General features: G+C 48.5%; 1 protein-coding gene and 1 long non-coding RNA gene across 3 annotated transcripts in view; one reads left to right on the top strand and one right to left on the bottom strand.

Annotated features, from left to right (window-relative positions):
* The window catches only part of CMTM6 (CKLF like MARVEL transmembrane domain containing 6), a 135,614-nt gene extending 130,749 nt beyond the window's left edge, over window positions 1-4,865 (bottom strand). The window contains exon 1 of the mRNA XM_063922298.1: window positions 4,746-4,865. Within this exon, the coding sequence (XP_063778368.1) occupies window positions 4,746-4,865 (120 nt within the window). The remainder of the gene's footprint in view (window positions 1-4,745) is intronic.
* Window positions 4,866-5,065: 200 nt separating this feature from the next.
* LOC134927592 (uncharacterized) overlaps window positions 5,066-20,311 on the top strand; it is a 137,081-nt gene continuing 121,835 nt past the window's right edge. For both annotated transcript variants that reach the window (XR_010177679.1, XR_010177680.1), the window contains exon 1: window positions 5,066-5,154. This is a non-coding gene — a long non-coding RNA (uncharacterized LOC134927592). The remainder of the gene's footprint in view (window positions 5,155-20,311) is intronic.

Genomic DNA, 20,311 nt, shown 5'->3' on the forward strand with positions numbered 1-20,311 from the left:
GAAAAGGCTGCGGTTGAAAGGTCGGTGCCTTTCTCTGTTGGGGAGTGACTTGAGGTAAAAAAGTGGATTTCCCGGCAGTAGCCGTGGCCACCAAGTCTGATAGACCAACTCCAAATAACTCCTCCCCTTTATACGGCAAAACCTCCATGTGACGTTTTGAATCCGCATCGCCTGTCCACTGTCGTGTCCATAAGGCTCTTCTGGCTGAAATGGACATAGCACTCACCCGAGATGCCAGTGTGCAAATATCCCTCTGTGCATCACGCATATAGATAAATGCATCCTTTATTTGTTCTAACGACAGTAAAACATTGTCCCTATCTAGGGTATCAATATTTTCAATCAGGGATTCTGACCAAACTACTCCAGCACTGCACATCCAGGCAGTTGCTATAGCTGGTCGTAGTATAACACCTGCATGTGTGTATATATTCTTTTGAATAACTTCCATCTTTCTATCTGATGGATCCTTAAGTGCGGCCGTCTCAGGAGAGGGTAACGCCACTTGTTTGGATAAGCGTGTGAGCGCCTTGTCCACCTTAGGGGGTGTTTCCCAGCGCGCCCTAACCTCTGGCGGGAAAGGGTATAATGCCAATAACTTTTTTGAAATTATCAACTTTTTATCAGGAGCAACCCACGCTTCATCACACACGTCATTTAATTCTTCTGATTCAGGAAAAACTGTTTGTAGTTTTTTCACACCATACATAATACCCTGTTTTACGGTATCTGTAGTATCAGCTAAATGTAACGTCTCCTTCATTGCCAAAATCATATAACGTGTGGCCCTACTGGAAAATACGTTTGAATTTCTACCGTCGTCACTGGAATCAGTGCCCGTGTCTGGGTCTGTGTCGACCGACTGAGGCAAAGGGCGTTTTACAGCCCCTGACGGTGTTTGAGGCGCCTGGACAGGCATTAATTGATTGTCCGGCCGCCTCATGTCCTCAACTGACTGTTTAAGGGAAGATAAACCATCACGTAATTCCACAAATAAAGGCATCCATTCTGGTGTCGACCCCCTGGGGGGTGACATCTGCATATTTGGCAATTGCTCCGCCTCCACACCAATATCGTCCTCATACATGTCGACACCACGTACCGACACACACCGCAAACTCACAGGGAATGCTCTAATGAAGACAGGACCCACTAGCCCTTTTGGGGAGACAGAGGGAGAGTCTGCCAGCACACACCACAAAGCGCTATATATACAAGGGATATCCTTATATTAAGTGCTCCCTTATAGCTGCTTTAATATATATATATATAGCCATTAATGTGCCCCCCCTCTCTGTTTTACCCTGTTTCTGTAGTGCAGTGCAGGGGAGAGACCTGGGAGCCGTTCTGACCAGCGGAGCTGTGACAGAAAATGGCGCCGTGTGCTGAGGAGATAGGCCCCGCCCCTTTTTCGGCGGGTTCTTCTCCCGCTATTTTTCCAGTCAGGCAGGGGTTAAATATCTCCATATAGCCCCTATGGGCTATATGTGAGGTATTTTTAGCCTTGTATAAGGTTTATATTTGCCTCTCAGAGCGCCCCCCCCCAGCGCTCTGCACCCTCAGTGACTGCCCAGTGAAGTGTGCTGAGAGGAAAATGGCGCACAGCTGCAGTGCTGTGCGCTACCTTATGAAGACTGAGGAGTCTTCAGCCGCCGGTTTCCGGACCTCTTCACGCTTCAGCATCTGCAAGGGGGTCGGCGGCGCGGCTCCGGGACCGGACTCCACGGCTGGGCCTGTGTTCGATCCCTCTGGAGCTAATGGTGTCCAGTAGCCAAGCAGCAAATCCACTCTGCATGCAGGTGAGTTTACTACTTTCCCCCTAAGTCCCACGTTGCAGTGATCCTGTTGCCAGCAGGACTCACTGTAAAGAAAAAAACCTAAACTAAACTTTCTCTAAGCAGCTCTTTAGGAGAGCCACCTAGATTGCACCCTTCTCGTTCGGGCACAAAATCTAACTGGAGTCTGGAGGAGGGTCATAGGGGGAGGAGCCAGTGCACACCACCTGACCTAGTAAAGCTTTACTTTTTTGTGCCCTGTCTCCTGCGGAGCCGCTATTCCCCATGGTCCTTTCAGGAACCCCAGCATCCACTTAGGACGATAGAGAAATATGTAACACCTCCTTCATTGCCCTTAACGTGTGGCCCTAATAAGGAATACGTTTGTTTATTCACCGTCGACACTGGATTCAGTGTCGGTGTCTGTGTCGACCGACTGAGGTAAATGGGCGTTTTTAAAGCCCCTGACGGTGTTTCTGAGACGCCTGGACCGGTACTAATTGTTTGTCGGCCGTCTCATGTCGTCAACCGACCTTGCAGCGTGTTGACATTCTCACGTAATTCCCTAAATAAGCCATCCATACCGGTGTCGACTCCCTAGAGAGTGACATCACCATCATAGGCAATTTGCTCCGCCTCCTCCAACATCGTCCTCATACATGTCGACACACACGTACCGACACACAGCACACACACACCGGGAATGCTCTGACAGAGGACAGGACCCCACTAGCCCTTTGGAGAGACAGAGGGAGAGTTTGCCAGCACACACCAAAAAAACGCTATAATTACATAGGGACAACCTTATATAAGTGTTTCTCCCTTATAGCATCTTTAATATATTTATATCGCCAATTTAGTGCCCCCCCTCTCTGTTTAAACCCTGTTTCTGTAGTGCAGTGCAGGGGAGAGCCTGGGAGCCTTCTCTCCAGCCTTTCTGTGAGAGAAAATGGCGCTGTGTGCTGAGGAGATAGGCCCCGCCCCTTTTTCGGCGGGCTCGTCTCCCGCTATTTATTGTATTTAGGCAGGGGTTAAATATCTCCATATAGCCTCTGGGGGCTATATGTGAGGTATTTTTAGCCTTATATAGGTTTACATTTGCCTCCCAGGGCGCCCCCCCCCAGCGCCCTGCACCCTCAGTGACTGCCGTGTGAAGTGTGCTGAGAGGAAAATGGCGCACAGCTGCAGTGCTGTGCGCTACCTTTAGAAGACTGCAGGAGTCTTCAGCCGCCGATTCTGGACCTCTTCTTGCTTCAGCATCTGCGAGGGGGCCGGCGGCGCGGCTCCGGTGACTATCCAGGCTGTACCTGTGATCGTCCCTCTGGAGCTTCATGTCCAGTAGCCAAGAAGCCAATCCATCCTGCACGCAGGTGAGTTCACTTCTTCTCCCCTCTGTCCCTCGTTGCAGTGATCCTGTTGCCAGCAGGAATCACTGTAAAATAAAAAACCTAAGCTAAACTTCTCTAAGCAGCTCTTTATGAGAGCCACCTAGAATTGCACCCTTCTCGGCCGGGCACAAAAATCTAACTGGAGTCTGGAGGAGGGTCATAGGGGGAGGAGCCAGTGCACACCACCTGATCTGGAAAAGCTTTACTTTTTGTGCCCTGTCTCCTGCGGAGCCGCTATTCCCCATGGTCCTTTCAGGAACCCCAGCATCCACTAGGACGATAGAGAAAAGTTATAGTTACTTTGTATGGATTATTACATAAATTAATTTAGTTCTGTTGATACAAATGACTTTCACCTTTATTTTCTACACATGACTGGAAATTCATGCTCAGTGACTCACATGGGACTTTCTTATTAAATATAATGCACCCAAACTCGCTCATCTCTATACATTATCCTGCTGCAAGAGGCTTCTGCTACCAGGGAATACTACTGCCAAGGGTGTACAACTATGTGTTTAGGTAGGTGAGTGAAAGTAACATTCACATGAAAGGAAGCACCCAAGAGTTCCCTGCAGAAAATTGCCCAGAGCATCACACTGCCTATGTTGGCTTTCCTTATGATGCCATCTCTTTCCCAGGTCAGAATTCACACACCCTGCCCATCACACAATGTAAACAAAAAACATGATTCATCAAACAAGGCCACCTTATTCCACTGCTCCATGGTCCAGGTCTGACACTAATGTGCCCACTGTAGAACTTTCAGAGGTGGACCAAGTGTCAACATGGGCACTCTGACTAGTCTGCAGCTCACCAGCCCAATATACAGCAACGAGTGTTGGGTGCCCATGACCACTTCGCCAGTTCACTGGTTGTTCTTCCTTGGACCACTTTTGGTAGGTACAAATCACTGCATATCGGGACCACCCCACAAGACCTACCATTTTAGAGATGTTCTGACCCATTAGACTAGCAATCACAATTTAGCCATTGTCAAAGTTGCTCAGATACTTAAGGACCATACACACTGGGCGATTTTGAGCTCAAAGTAGCTCACTTTTGGCATTTTTTGCTACTTTCAGCTCAAACTTGGCCAGTGTGTATGGCCGGGAGGTGAGCGATGATGCGCACTCCCGCATCATCGCTGGCCGCCACCATCGGTCGGGGCTGTTTGAACAGCCGAGTGAAGCACTTTCCACAGTCCCCTACTGTGGAAAGTGTTTCACCACCACACCCAACATCGCTGGCACAGGAAAATAGCTCAGTGTGTATGTATGCACCTAGTTATTTTCCTGCCAGCTACGCTCAAAATCATTGCCCAGCATACACGCTGGGCAAAAACACCCAGTGTGTATGCACCTTTACATTACCACTTTTTCTACTTCCAACACATCAACTTCAAGAACTATCACTTGTTGCCTAATATACAGGTGTCACTGTTATTCACTTAACTTGCCAGTAGTTTTAATGTAAGTGCACGCCCTGCCCACTGTGTACACAGCCAGAGAGCGCTGGGTATGGCACACAGGCTGGGCAGAGAGGGTAATGGCTGCATCACACCAGCAGGCATAATACTCACCAGTTGTGAGACTTTCAGTGCCAGATGTAGCCGGGGAAGCTGTATGCCGCTGTACCAGGACGCTTTCTTGGGGTTGGGCTCTGTGGTAGGGCCGTACGCGGCTGGTGTCCCGTCAGCCATGGTCCTATATGTTACTTGTAATCCCGGAGCCACGCACGCCTGGCACCGCTGCTGCTGCTGGGCACACACTGGGGTCTTCCTGCTCTCTGCGGCGGCTGCGCGACTTCCTCCTTCTCCGCCGATTCCTGTAAAATGGACGCCGCACCTGGAAAAGGAAAGTGAAAGCAGCAGCTCGTCCCCGCTTGTGTTGTGTGTGGGGCGGTGTGCGCGCCCGTGTGCTGGAGCTGTGATGGAGAGTTTACGCCCCTTTGGGGTTCCCGTGGCGTGTGGTGCTGGGCTCTGTACAGCAGTAAGTGACGTCGCTGTGTAGTAAGAGCGGCTTTTCTTACTTTTCCTGGCTATTGCCTTGAGCCATCCAGTTTATCAAAGAATATATGCGGGTACCCCTATGCCTGCAGATGTTAAGGATGCCCAGGACGTACTTACAGGGATTACAGCAGAGAGACCTGGGTGGGGTGCATCATGCATCGCATTTTGAATTTAAGTGGTGATTCAGACCTTTGGGGTGATTCAGACCTGATCGGTGCTGTGTGTTTTCACACAACGGCAATCAGGTCTGAACTGCGCATGCGGCGCCGACGGCTGTCATAGCCCTGTAATCGCCTCTGCCTGATTGACAGGCAGAGGCGGTCACTTGGATGGAGGGGGCATGCCGGCGGCATTTGGCCGTTTAGGGGGTGCGGTCCGGGCACGCCTGACCGTTGGGGAGGCGGTCCTCAGCAGCTGCGTGACATCACACGCAGCCACTGCGACCCGGGCAGCGTCAAGTAGCTCCCCGCCAGCGCGCAGGAGCTGCGCTGGCTGGGAGCTACTGCTGAAGTACAAAAGCGCTTTTGTACTTGTGCGACGGGGCAGGGATTGACATGCGGGGCTGACTAGCTCTGTGCTGGGCGTCCCCCCGCATGTCAGTGTGACTGATCGTAGATGTGCTAAATTTGGCACATCTACGATCAGGTCTGAACTAGCCCCCTTATTCGCCGTACAAGTGTGTGATCACATTTGTACACCGAGCTACAAAAATCCAGTGTGTGCACTCTCTGCGCAGCCTAGGACTTACTCCTACAGTGCGATCAGAACAGGCTGATCGGGGCTGGGGCTGACGTCAGACACCCTCCCTGAAAAACACTTGGGCATGCCTGCGTTTTTCCAGACACTCCCAATAAACAGTCAGTTACCACCCACAAACAGCCTCCTCCTGTCAATCACTTTGCGATCGGATTTTTCGCACCATCCTGTCGCGTACCGGCGATGCCCTCTGTTGTTGTCCGACGTGCGTGCGCATTGCTGTGCATGCGCAGTTAGGACCTGCTCGCCCACTGTGCGAAAACGCACTACAGCGAGCAGGAATGAATCAGGCCCTTAATACATTTAGGGATGCTTTACGTCCCTGATTTACCAAAACTAGGGCAAGGCAGTAATTTGGGCCCCACCCTCCAAATTCACGTTGCGCCACATATAAGTACCCCTTATTCACGTTAAACCACACAGTAGTAGCCCACTGCAGTTGTACCCCTTGCACAATGCCCACACTGTAGTTGTGCCCCTTACACAGTGCCCCCACAGTAGTTGTGCCCCTTACACAGTGCCCACACAGTAGATGTGCTCCATACACAATGCCCACTGCAGTTGTGCCCCTTACACAATGCCCACAGTATTTGTGCCCCTTACGCAATGACCATAGTAGTAGTGCCCCTTACGCAATGCCCACGGCAGTTGTGCCCCTTACGCAATGACTATAGTAGTAGTGCGCCTTACGCAGTGCCCACTGCAGTTGTGCCCCTTACCCAATGACCACACAGTAGTTGTGCCCCTTAAACCATGCCCACAAAGTAGTTGTGCTCCTTACACAATGCCCACACAGTAGATATGCCCCTTACACAATGCCCACTGCAGTTGTGCCACTTACACAATTCCCACACAGTAGTTATGCCCCTTACAGAACTCAGAATCGTCGTCATCCTCCTCCTCCTAAGAGGAACACGGGCTGCAGCGTGGACGTGGCACACGAGGATAGAGAGAGAGCACAAGTGGGAGGGCATGCATTAAGAGGTGGAGCCGGGATGAGGTTTCACCATCGATGCACCCAGGACAGTGCGGCCAGTAATTAATACACACACACTACACATAAACAGAAAAATAAAAAGAATATACAGGTGCTGATAATGTTCCCAGAGCACTATCTATATATTATCCTTTTTCTCAGTTAGCTTTAAAGGAGTTAACTGGAGACGCCAATTTTTAGAGAAAAAAACACATATACAAAAATAAAGCGCTGCTGGTTATCAGAGAGGATATTGCACAATGCATACACGGAAACAATTTATATTAAAAAGTATAATTCATTATTTGCACATACAAAAAAAATCACACACGGCAGGTGTTCTGCAAATCACAAAAACCACATATAAAAAATTATTTCTTTAAAAACAACAACAAATCTAGAGATGTGCAATTTCTGTCATAGAGAACTACACATCTCCCCCTAACCAGTTTTCATTTTTAATTCCTGATTCTGATTGCTCTCAGGGATATACAGATCCCGTTTACCATCCAGATTTTTAGATGTCTATTTTTGCTTACAAATTTATATAATCTCCATTTACCCTCTGATGGAGGTGGAGCTTGATTGATTAACCATCTGCTGCTTTGGATATTAACACTATTTCTCTTACGTCCTAGAGGATGCTGGGGTCCATTTTAGTACCATGGGGTATAGACGGTTCTGCAGGAGCCTTCGGCACTTTAAGACTTTTTAACAGTGTGAACTGGCTCCTCCCTCTATGCCCCTTCTCCAGACTCCAGTTTAGAATATGTGCCCGGGAGACTGGATGCACACCAGTGGAGCTCTACAGAGTTCTGCTGGAAAAGACTTTGGGGGTAATTCTAAGTTGATCGCAGCAGGAACTTTGTTAGCAGTTGGGCAAAACCATGTGCACTGCAGGGGAGGCAGATATAACATGTGCAGAGAGAGTTAGATTTGGGTGTGGTGTGTTCAATCTGCAATCTAAATTGCAGTGTAAAAATAAAGCAGCCAGTATTTACCCTGCACAGAAACAAAATAACCCACCCAACTTTAACTCTCTCTGCACATGTTATATCTGCCTCCCCTGCAGTGCACATGGTTTTGCCCAACTGCTAACAAAGTTCCTGCTGCGATCAACTCGGAATTACCCCCTTTGTTAGGTTTTTTATTTTACAGGGAAGCTGCTGGCAACAGCTTCCCTGCTTCGTGGGACTTAGGGGAGGAAGTAGGAACCAACTTCTCAATTAGTTCAATGGCTCTGCTTCCGCTGACAGGACACCATTAGCTCCTGAAGGGTACTGAACTCAGCCCTTGCCTGGCTGCTGCTCACTCCCACAGCACTGCCGCCACCCCCTAACAGAGCCAGAAGTCAGAAGGCTGGTGAGTATTTACCGAAGACCTGCAGAGAGGGGTCCTCCTGTCATCATGGCGGCGTAAAGGTACCAGCGCAGCGCAGGGCGCTGCGCAGAAACATGTCTCTCAGCACAAGGGTGCAGAGCGCGCGGGGGGGGGGGGGGGGGCGCCCTGGGGGACTCGATAAAATCCTTACTCTCACTGGCATAGCAGTACATACATGTGAGCCGCTGATGTACATACCCCTGCCAGTATAAATATTTTAATCACTGAGGTAGAATCGCGCCATTACAGGGAGGCGGGGCTTCTCCTCAGACTTGCCAGTAACACTCATTGTGCGCCATTTTCTCCTGCAGAGACGCCAGAGTGCTGGTCCTGAACGCTGCTTCTCCTCACACATCGCTGATACAAGTACCAGGTTGTTATAGAAGGGGAGGGGAGCACATATTGTATTGAGGTCTGAAGACTTCATATTGGAAAACAGCGCTGTGGTTGTGTATATTGTATGCAATACATATAGGGCGCATGGCGTGGACTGGCAAATCCCTCTGGGTCCCTCTGACAGACATTAGGGTAGATCTGTCCCCAATAGCTCCCCTGTGTAAGAGTGGTGTGGCTATACAAGTGTGTACCATTTCTAGAGAAAGCTCTTCCCTAGAGGAACCCATTTTGGATGCACAAGAGTGTTCTGAGCTGGTGTGGGTGAGAATGTTGCAGAGTAATATGTCTAAACTGGCAAAGAAATTCTCTGAGTCTGAACAACAGACAAAATATTGGAGACAGTCTGTGGAGGATGCACTGTTTGCTGATTCCTCCACGTCATCCACTCGGGACCCCTCCAATTCCCAGAAAAGGTCTCTGGCCCAGATTATGTAAAGGGACACTGACACGGATTCCGACACTGATGTCGACACTGGGGATTTGAGAGGGGTAGACCCCAAACTAGCTAAGAGCATTCAATGTATGATAGTCGCTATAAAAGAGGTGTTAGAGTCTACTGACACAACACCTGCACCTGAGGAAAAAGATTATATTAAATTAAATAAAAAATAGGTGGTGACTTTTCCTCCGTCTAAGGACTTAAATGCATTCTTTGAAGAATCCTGGTCTAACCCGGAAAAGAAGTTTGCTATTCCTAGAAGGTTGCGGGTAGCATACCCTTTCCCTGAAGACGACAGGCGTAAGTGGGAGTCGCCCCCAATGGTAGACACCTCAGTCTCTAGGTTGTCGAAGAAAATCATTTCTCTGACGTCCTAGTGGATGCTGGGAACTCCGTAAGGACCATGGGGAATAGCGGCTCCGCAGGAGACTGGGCACAAAAGTAAAGCTTTAGGACTACCTGGTGTGCACTGGCTCCTCCCCCTATGACCCTCCTCCAAGCCTCAGTTAGATTTTTGTGCCCGGCCGAGAAGGGTGCACACTAGGGGCTCTCCTGAGCTTCTTAGTGAAAGTTTAGTTTTAGGTTTTTTATTTTCAGTGAGACCTGCTGGCAACAGGCTCACTGCATCGAGGGACTAAGGGGAGAAGAAGCGAACCTACCTAAGTGGTGGTAGCTTGGGCTTCTTAGGCTACTGGACACCATTAGCTCCAGAGGGACCGAACACAGGCCCAGCCTCGGAGCTCGGTCCCAGAGCCGCGCCGCCGGCCCCCTTACAGAGCCAGAAGCAAGAAGAGGTCCGGAAAAATCGGCGGCAGAAGACATCAGTCTTCAACAAGGTAGCGCACAGCACTGCAGCTGTGCGCCATTGTTACTCAGGCACACTTCACACTTCGGTCACTGAGGGTGCAGGGCGCTAGGGGGGGGCGCCCTGAGCAGCAATGTAAACACCTTGGCTGGCATAAATACACCACATGTAACCTCCAGGGCTATATGGATGTATTTTAACCCCTGCCAGAACTCACCAAAAAGCGGGAGAAAAGGCCGCCGAGAAGGGGGCGGAGCCTATCTCCTCAGCACACGGGCGCCATTTTCCATCACAGCTCCGCTGGAAGGACGTCTCCCTGACTCTCCCCTGCAGTCCTGCACTACAGAAAAGGGTAAAAAAGAGAGGGGGGCACTAATTTGGCGCAGTTTTAATACTAACAGCAGCTATAAAGGGAAAAGCACATTTTATAGTGGTATTCCTGTCTATATATAGCGCTCTGGTGTGTGCTGGCATACTCTCCCTCTGTCTCCCCAAAGGGCTAGTGGGGTCCTGTCCTCTATCAGAGCATTCCCTGTGTGTGTGCGGTGTGTCGGTACGATTGTGTCGACATGTTTGAGGAGGAAAATGAGATGGAGGCGGAGCAATTGCCTATTATAGAGTTGTCACCCCCTAGGGAGTCGACACCTGAGTGGATGAGCTTATGGAAGGAATTGCGTGACAGTGTCAGCTCTTTACGACAGACAGTTGACGACATGAGACAGCCGGCTACTCAGTTTGTGCCTGTCCAGGGGTCTCAAACGCCATCAGAGGCTTTAAAACGCCCGTTACCTCAAATGGCAGACACAGATACTGACTCCAGTGTCGATGATGAGGAGACAAACGTGACTTCCACTAGGGCCACACGTTACATGATTGAAGCAATGAAAAATGTATTGCATATCTCTGATAATACAAGTACCACTAAAAAGGGTATTATGTTTGGTGAGAAAAAACTGCCTGTAGTTTTTCCTGTATCCGAGGAATTAAATGAAGTGTGTGATGAGGCGTGGGTTTCCCCCGATAAAAAACTGATAATTCCTAAAAGGTTATTGGCATCGTACCCTTTCCCGCCAGAGGATAGGGCACGTTGGGAAACACCCCCTAGGGTGGATAAAGCGCTCACACGCTTGTCTAAACAGGTAGCACTACCCTCTCCTTATACGGCCGCCCTAAAGGAACCTGCCGATAGAAAGCTGGAGAATATCCTAAAATGTATATACACTCACACGGGTGTTATACTGCGACCAGCAATCGCCTCAGCCTGGATGTGCAGTGCGGGCCTGGCGTGGTCGGATTCCCTGACTGAAAATATTGATACCCTAGATAGGGACAGTATATTACTGACTATAGAGCATTTGAAGGATGCATTTCTATATATGCGTGATGCACAGAGGGATATTTGCCGGCTGGCATCAAGAGTTAGCGCGCTGTCCATTTCTGCAAGAAGAGGTTTATGGACGCGGCAGTGGTCAGGTGATGCGGATTCTAAAAGGCACATGGAAGTATTGCCTTATAAGGGGGAGGAGTTATTTGGGGTAGGTCTATCAGACCTGGTAGCCACGGCAACTGCTGGAAAATCCACATTTTTACCCCAGGTAGCTTCTCAACCTAAGAAGACGCCATATTATCAGGCGCAGTCCTTTCGGCCCCATAAGGGCAAGCGGGCAAAAGGCGCCTCATTTCTGCCCCGTGGCAGAGGGAGAGGAAAAAGGCTGCAACAAACAGCCAGTTCCCAGGAACAAAAGCCCTCTCCCGCCTCCGCAAAGTCCTCAGCATGACGCTGGGGCTTTACAAGCGGACTCAGGCACGGTGGGGGCCCGTCTCAAGAAGTTCAGTGCGCAGTGGGCCCACTCGCAAGTGGACCCCTGGATCCTTCAGGTGGTATCTCAGGGGTACAAATTGGAATTCGAGACGTCTCCCCCTCGCCGTTTTCTAAAGTCTGCTTTACCGACGTCTCCCTCAGACAGGGAGGCAGTATTGGAGGCCATTCACAAGCTATATTCCCAGCAGGTGATAATCAAGGTACCCCTCCTACAACAGGGAACGGGGTACTATTCCACACTATTTGTGGTACCGAAGCCGGACGGCTCGGTGAGACCAATTTTAAACCTAAAATCCTTGAACACTTACATACAAAGGTTCAAATTCAAGATGGAGTCACTCAGAGCAGTGATAGCAAACCTGGAAGAAGGGGACTATATGGTGTCTCTGGACATCAAAGATGCTTACCTACATGTCCCAATTTACCCTTCTCACCAAGGGTACCTCAGGTTTGTGGTACAGAACTGTCACTATCAGTTTCAGACGCTGCCGTTTGGATTGTCCACGGCACCCCGGGTCTTTACCAAGGTAATGGCCGAAATGATGATACTCCTTCGAAGGAAGGGAGTTTTAGTTATCCCTTACTTGGACGATCTCCTGATAAGGGCAAGATCCAGGGAACAGTTGGAAGTCGGAGTAGCACTATCTCAGATAGTGCTGCGCCAGCACGGTTGGATTCTCAATATTCCAAAATCGCAGCTGATCCCGACGACACGACTTCTATTCCTAGGGATGATCCTGGACACAGTCCAGAAAAAGGTGTTTCTCCCGGAGGAGAAAGCCAGGGGGTTATCCGAACTAGTCAGAAATCTCCTAAAACCAGGCCAAGTCTCAGTGCATCAATGCACAAGGGTCCTGGGAAAGATGGTGGCTTCTTACGAAGCAATCCCATTCGGCAGATTCCACGCAAGAACCTTCCAGTGGGATCTGCTAGACAAATGGTCCGGGTCGCATCTTCAGATGCATCAGCGGATAATCTTGTCACCAAGGACAAGGGTGTCTCTCCTGTGGTGGTTGCAGAGTGCTCATCTTCTAGAGGGCCGCAGATTCGGCATTCAGGACTGGGTCCTGGTGACCACGGATGCCAGCCTGAGAGGCTGGGGAGCAGTCACACAGGGAAGAAATTTCCAGGGCTTGTGGTCAAGCCTGGAGACATCACTTCACATAAATATCCTGGAGCTAAGGGCCATCTACAATGCTCTAAGCCTAGCAAGACCTCTGCTTCAAGGTCAGCCGGTGCTGATCCAGTCAGACAACATCACGGCAGTCGCCCACGTAAACAGACAGGGCGGCACAAGAAGCAGGAGGGCAATGGCAGAAGTTGCAAGGATTCTTCGCTGGGCGGAAAATCATGTGATAGCACTGTCAGCAGTGTTCATTCCGGGAGTGGACAACTGGGAAGCAGACTTCCTCAGCAGACACGACCTCCACCCGGGAGAGTGGGGACTTCACCCAGAAGTCTTCCACATGATTGTGAACCGTTGGGAGAAACCAAAGGTGGACATGATGGCGTCCCGCCTCAACAAAAAACTAGACAGGTATTGCGCCAGGTCAAGGGACCCTCAGGCAATAGCTGTGGACGCTCTGGTAACACCGTGGGTGTACCAGTCAGTGTATGTGTTCCCTCCTCTGCCTCTCATACCCAAGGTACTGAGAATCATAAGAAGGAGAGGAGTAAGGACTATACTCGTGGCTCCGGATTGGCCAAGAAGGACTTGGTACCCGGAACTTCAAGAGATGCTCACAGAGGACCCGTGGCCTCTACCTCTAAGAAAGGACCTGCTCCAGCAGGGACCCTGTCTGTTCCAAGACTTACCGCGGCTGCGTTTGACGGCATGGCGGTTGAACGCCGGATCCTGAAGGAAAAAGGCATTCCGGATGAAGTCATCCCTACCCTGATCAAAGCCAGGAAGGATGTAACCGTACAGCATTATCACCGTATTTGGCGTAAATATGTTGCGTGGTGCGAGGCCAGGAAGGCCCCTACAGAGGAATTTCAACTGGGTCGTTTCCTGCATTTCCTGCAAACAGGACTGTCTATGGGCCTAAAATTAGGGTCCATTAAGGTTCAAATTTCGGCCGTCGATTTTCTTCCAGAAAGAACTGGCTTCAGTTCCTGAAGTTCAGACGTTTGTCAAGGGGGTACTGCATATACAGCCTCCTTTTGTGCCTCCAGTGGCACCTTGGGATCTCAATGTAGTTTTGGGGTTCCTAAAATCACATTGGTTTGAACCACTCACCACTGTGGACTTAAAATATCTCACATGGAAAGTGGCAATGCTGTTGGCCCTGGCTTCAGCCAGGCGTGTCTCAGAATTGGCGGCTTTATCCTATAAAAGCCCTTACCTAATATTTCATACGGACAGGGCAGAATTGAGGACTCGTCCTCAATTTCTCCCTAAGGTGGTGTCAGCGTTTCACTTGAACCAGCCTATTGTGGTACCTGCGGCTACTCGGGACTTGGAGGACTCCAAGTTGCTGGACGTAGTCAGGGCCCTGAAAATATATGTTTCCAGGACGGCTGGAGTCAGAAAATCTGACTCGCTGTTTATCCTGTATGCACCCAACAAGCTGGGTGCTCCTGCTTCTAAGCAGACTATTGCTCGTTGGATTTGTAGTACAATTCAGCTTGCACATTCTGTGGCAGGCCTGCCACAGCCAAAATCTGTAAAAGCCCATTCCACAAGGAAGGTGGGCTCATCTTGGGCGGCTGCCCGAGGGGTCTCGGCTTTACAACTTTGCCGAGCAGCTACTTGGTCAGGGGCAAACACGTTTGCTAAATTCTACAAATTTGATACCCTGGCTGAGGAGGACCTGGAGTTCTCTCATTCGGTGCTGCAGAGTCATCCGCACTCTCCCGCCCGTTTGGGAGCTTTGGTATAATCCCCATGGTCCTTACGGAGTTCCCAGCATCCACTAGGACGTCAGAGAAAATAAGAATTTACTTACCGATAATTCTATTTCTCGTAGTCCGTAGTGGATGCTGGGCGCCCATCCCAAGTGCGGATTGTCTGCAATACTTGTACATAGTTATTGTTACAAAAATCGGGTTATTATTGTTGTGAGCTATCTTTTCAGAGGCTCCTCTGTTATCATGCTGTTAACTGGGTTCAGATCACAGGTTGGACGGTGTGATTGGTGTGGCTGGTATGAGTCTTACCCGGGATTCAAAATCCTTCCTTATTGTGTACGCTCGTCCGGGCACAGTATCCTAACTGAGGCTTGGAGGAGGGTCATAGGGGGAGGAGCCAGTGCACACCAGGTAGTCCTAAAGCTTTACTTTTGTGCCCAGTCTCCTGCGGAGCCGCTATTCCCCATGGTCCTTACGGAGTTCCCAGCATCCACTACGGACTACGAGAAATAGAATTATCGGTAAGTAAATTCTTATTTTTGCCTGCCCCAGGGTCAGCTTCATTAAAAGAAAAATGGGCAGACAACTTGATTGTTAATATTGACACTGTCGATAAAGATGATATGCTTCTAATTCTAGGTCATATCAAAGATTCTGCCGGTTACTTAGTTGAGGCTATGAAGGATGTTGGCTTACTGGGTTCAAGATCCTCTGCTATGGCGATTTCAGCCCGCAGGGCACTCTGGATCCACCAATGGAATGCTGACGCAGAATCCAAAAGAAATATTGAGGCGCTCCCCTATAATGGTGAGGCCCTCTTTGGTGAAAAGCTGGATGCCATGATATCAACTACTACATCTGGCAAATCAGCATTTCTGCCGTCGGCAGCTGCACCGGCTAGAAAAGTATATCATTCTCATACTATGCAGTCCTTTTGGCCCAACAAGTACAAAAAGGCAAAGGGTACCCCTTTTCTTCGCAGGAAGAGGGAGAGGAAGAACACCATCAGGCTCGCAGGAGCAGAAGTCAACAACTACTTCTGCTAAAGCCACAGCATGACGCTGGGGCTCCCATGCGCCAGTACGATCGGGTGGGGGCACGTCTACTGTTTTTCAGCCAGGTCTGGGTTCACTCAGATCTGGATCCTTGGATATTACAGATAGTATCCCAGTGTTACAGGTTGGAATTTCAAGACCTTCCCCATGCTGATTTTTCAAAGCAGCCTTGCCAGTTTCTGTTCAGGACAGCGCAAATGTGCTCAACGCAATACAGAAATTATGTCAAGACAAAGTAATTTCCTTGGTTCCTGCCGAACAAAAGAACCAAGGTTTTTATTCAAGCCTGTTTGTAGTGCCGAAGCCGGATGGCTCGGTCAGACCAATTTTAAACCTAAAATCTCTGAATCTTTATTTGAAAAGGTTCAAATTCAAGATGGAGTCCCTGAGAGCGGAGCTTGGAAGAAAAGGAATTTCTGGTATCAGTGGACATTAAGGATGCTTACTTGCATGTTCCCATTTTTCCTCCACATCAAGCATACCTGAGGTTTGCGGTTCAGGACTGCCACTACCATTTCCAAACATTACCTTTCAGGCTCTACACGGCTCTGAGAATATTCACCAAGGTGATGGCGGAGATGATGGTTCTCCTTCGCAAGCAAGGAGTCAACATAATTTCATACTTGGACGATCTCCTCATAAAAGCGAGGTCCAGGGAAAAGTTAGTCCAGAACATAGCATTATCCCTGACGGTGCTTCAACAGCACTGTTGGATCATCAACTTTCCAAAATCACAATTGGAACCAACGATGAGGTAATCATTTCTGGGAATGATACTGGACACCGAAGTACAGAGAGTATTTCTACCGGTGGAAAAGGCTCAGGAGATCCAGAGCATGGTCAAACAAATTCTGAGACCATGACGAGTATCAATTCATCAGTGCATTTGCCTGCTGGGGAAGATGGTAGCGGCTTACGAGGCGCTACAATATGGCCGATTCCATGCCAGGGTTTTCCAGTGGGACCTACTGAACAAGTGGTCCAGGTCACATCTCCACATGCATCAAAGGATAATCTTGTCAATGAAAGCCAGAATTTTGCTCCTGTGATGGCTACAAAGTTCTCACCTCCTGGAGGGACGCAGGTTCGGGATTCAGGCCTGGATCCTGGTGACCACGAATGCAAGTCCCCGAGGTTGGGGAGCAGTCACGCAAGGGGAAAGCTTCCAAGGAAGATGGTCAAGTCAAGAAACTCTCCTTCACATAAACCTTCTGGAGTTGAGAGCTGTGTACAACTGCCTTCATCAAGCGGCACACCTTCTTCAAGGTCATCCCATACAGATCCGGTCAGACAATGTAACGGCAGTAGCTTACATAAACCGTCAAGGCGGAACAAAAAGCAGAGCGGCAATGGTAGAGGTGACAAAGATACTCCTCTGGGCAGAAAGACATGCAAAAGCTCTGTCAGCAATTTTCATTCCGGGAGTGGACAACTGGGAAGCAGACTTTCTCAGCAGACACGATCTCCATCCAGGAGAATGGGACCTCCACCCAGAAGTCTTTGCGGAGGTAGCAAGTCATTGGGACGTTCCTCAAGTAGATATAATGGCATCACGTCTCAACAAGAAGCTTCAGAAATATTGTTCCAGGTCGAGAGACCCACAAGCAATAGCAGTAGATGCACTGGTGACCCAGTGGGTGTTTCAGTCGGTGTATCTGTTCCTTCCACTTCCACTATAACCAAAGTTCTCAAGATTGTCAAAAGAACAAGGGTTCGAGCAATCCTCATTGCTCCAGACTGGCCAAGGAGGGCTTGGTATCCAGTTCTTCAGGAGTTATTACTGGAAGATCCTCGGCCTCTTCCTCTTTGAGAGGACCTGCTTCAGCAGGGGCTGTTAGTTTATCAAGACTTACCGCGGCTGCGTTTGACGGCATGGCTGTTGAGCGCCAGATCCTAGCCCGTAAGGGTATTCCCAATGAAATCATTCCCACACTTATTCTGGCCAGGAAAGTGATAAAGCTAAATATTTATCTTATTTAAAACCCTTTAAGAGGTCTAAGAACACTGTACGCTATTGACGTACGGAGTACCGTAAGGGTACGCACGTTGCGTAACAATCGCTTAGCCGTGGTCGAGACGCTCAAGCGTCACGTTCGCTCACGGCCAAGAGATCACAGGCAGGCACGCTATTGGCTGCCGACTAACGTAATGGTTCGCTATAGCGTAGCGGACGCTCGGGACCACGAGGAGATCACCAGCGGCGCAGACGCTCACAATGTTAAACCTTTATATCTAAACCATAAACAATGTAATATGCAGTAAAACCTTAGTGTAGAGATAGGGTGTAGATGCAACACAGTGTAACCTTATTAACTTAAAAGCTGTTCGAGCGTCACCGACGCTCTGAGAATACTTAATACTATAAGAAATACACAACTACCGGGCTTAGGGTCTAACGCCTTATATGAATGTTATACTTGCAAAAAGAATAATACAGTACAAGTCATACACTACAATATAACATAGACTAACTAACCAGATAACTACACAGGAAATACAATACAATACTATTACGTTTAAGGGAATACGAGAGAGAAAGAGGAAGAGAGAGAGAGAGAGAGAGAGAGATAGAGAGATATGGCTCAGAATAACAAGAAAAACAATATGATTGCGGAGAAAAACTTACGCACAAGGGGAACGATCGCATGCGCCTCGATATCCAGCTCCCGATTATCAGCAATGAGAACCGTTGAAGAGAGTGCGCTGGATATCATCGGCTTGTCTATTTATGCCCCACACACAATGCAATTCAATGGTCCCTACAATCTCATTGTTCATTGGACACAGGAATTCGTCTTCGCATTATAACAAGAGGTCATAGGTTGATTCATACAGGTGGGCTGAGACCATTTCCAACTGCTCAGGTGGGTGGGAAACTAGGTTTCCCGCCGCATGGATAAGTAAGTGCAAATAATAGTAAATGGACATAAACTTCTTATGTCCATAACTATTCGCACGAGCGATTAATCCGCTTCAAACCAACACCGGAATATTGCTAATTAAATACTCTTCCGATGGATACTAAACACCACTGTATAATCCTTGTCTGACCCTTTGTATCAGACAAAGAGGGATCTCTCTGTCCATGAACATGCTACATTAACTAAACTTTCAGAATCTATCAAAGGGACCATGATCTACAAAATACATTATATGGTTAAAATATGTAACGATTGAGTCGCACGCTACGCACACATAAACTCTACCGTAAATGCACATGCCGTGCGCCTGCGGGTGCACGTAACAGCGGGTATGCGCACGCACGGGAGAGCGTACGCATGCGCAGAGCGGACATGTATGAGGTGCAAATATGGCAGTGTGCATAGTGATATTTTTCTGACTTTGACAGTCCACCCTTTGGCAGTCAACATTAACTGCCACTTCCTAAAACATTTCAAAACGAGAAAAATATATGTCAAGTGTAAATACATTTCCATGATTGGGTAAGGGAGGAGAGGAGAAGGTAGGAAAAAGGGTATGACCTAGTGAGATAGCAGAAGCATGTGTGTATGAATCCATGTTTGGGGGGTCATGTATCATCGTGCCGTACGTGTTTTAAATCAAGCTTCGAGGTATTGCGAAGTATACATTTGAATTCCTTCTTATCCCGTGGTACGGGTCTGTGGATGGGCTGTTAAACTTTACCGAGCTCTTTTCGGCTGTGGTTGTAACAAAATGGGGAAGCACATTTTAGTTGATGATACATGAATGGGGGAATATGTGATTGCTGATATCTGTGCCTGTATTCCCTATCGACTATGTGTGTCATTACCTGAAGGTTGTAGAGATGAAGATAAGACACAATTATGGTAAATGCAGTGGTATTCTATGTCAGGTTAATGAACATTTGTCGGTTGAAGTCTTGTTCTGTGTCTGTTGAATGCAGTCTTCTTTGGGCTTTTGCCAATAGGTGTGAGCAAAAGCTTTGTCAATGTCCATAGACTTACAAAAGTGTTGGGCTAGCGTAATTTTTAATTTCTAGGGAAACTGGGGGTCTATGGCATAGTTCATCAAATATCTGTGTATAAGGTTGTCAAAACTTCTTCTTTAATCCATCAGTTGTCTATATACAGGCTCATCAAATTCCTTGTCAAAAGTGGGTCTTTTCACCTTGGAGAAAACGGAAAAACAGGTGAAAGAAACGGACCGTATAATCGCATTTTCATCACATCATTGTTTCTACCGTTGGGTCATAAATCACATCCATTGGAATTACAATTTCCTCACTCCTTAGACTCATTACCCTGGTACGACGTTTGCACTTCATTAAAGCCTGACCGCATCTAAATACCAAGCCAATCGATATGACAACACCTAAGATACATAAGAGAAACTTCCCAACATCCATTATGACTCCTTGAGCCCATTCTCCTAAACCAGAGAACCAATTTCGCGGGTTCAACCATGACACCCAACCAGTCAGCTCATTACCCACAGCAGCAAGAGTGAGATTGTGTCTCCTGCGAAATTCCCACTTTAATTGGAGAATATCGTCCATCATTTGGTCTATGACCTCGACCGGGTCCTCGGTACTATTTGTAATATATGTGCAACATTTCACGCCGTACTGCGTTGCCAGTGTGACACAATATCCACCTGTCACTGCTGTGAGATAATTAAGAACCATTCTATGCTGAACCAGTTCTGTTTTGTAAGCT

Source organism: Pseudophryne corroboree, chromosome 5, assembly GCF_028390025.1.
Source record: "Pseudophryne corroboree isolate aPseCor3 chromosome 5, aPseCor3.hap2, whole genome shotgun sequence".
In the NCBI taxonomy this organism is placed as follows: Eukaryota; Metazoa; Chordata; class Amphibia; order Anura; family Myobatrachidae; genus Pseudophryne; species Pseudophryne corroboree.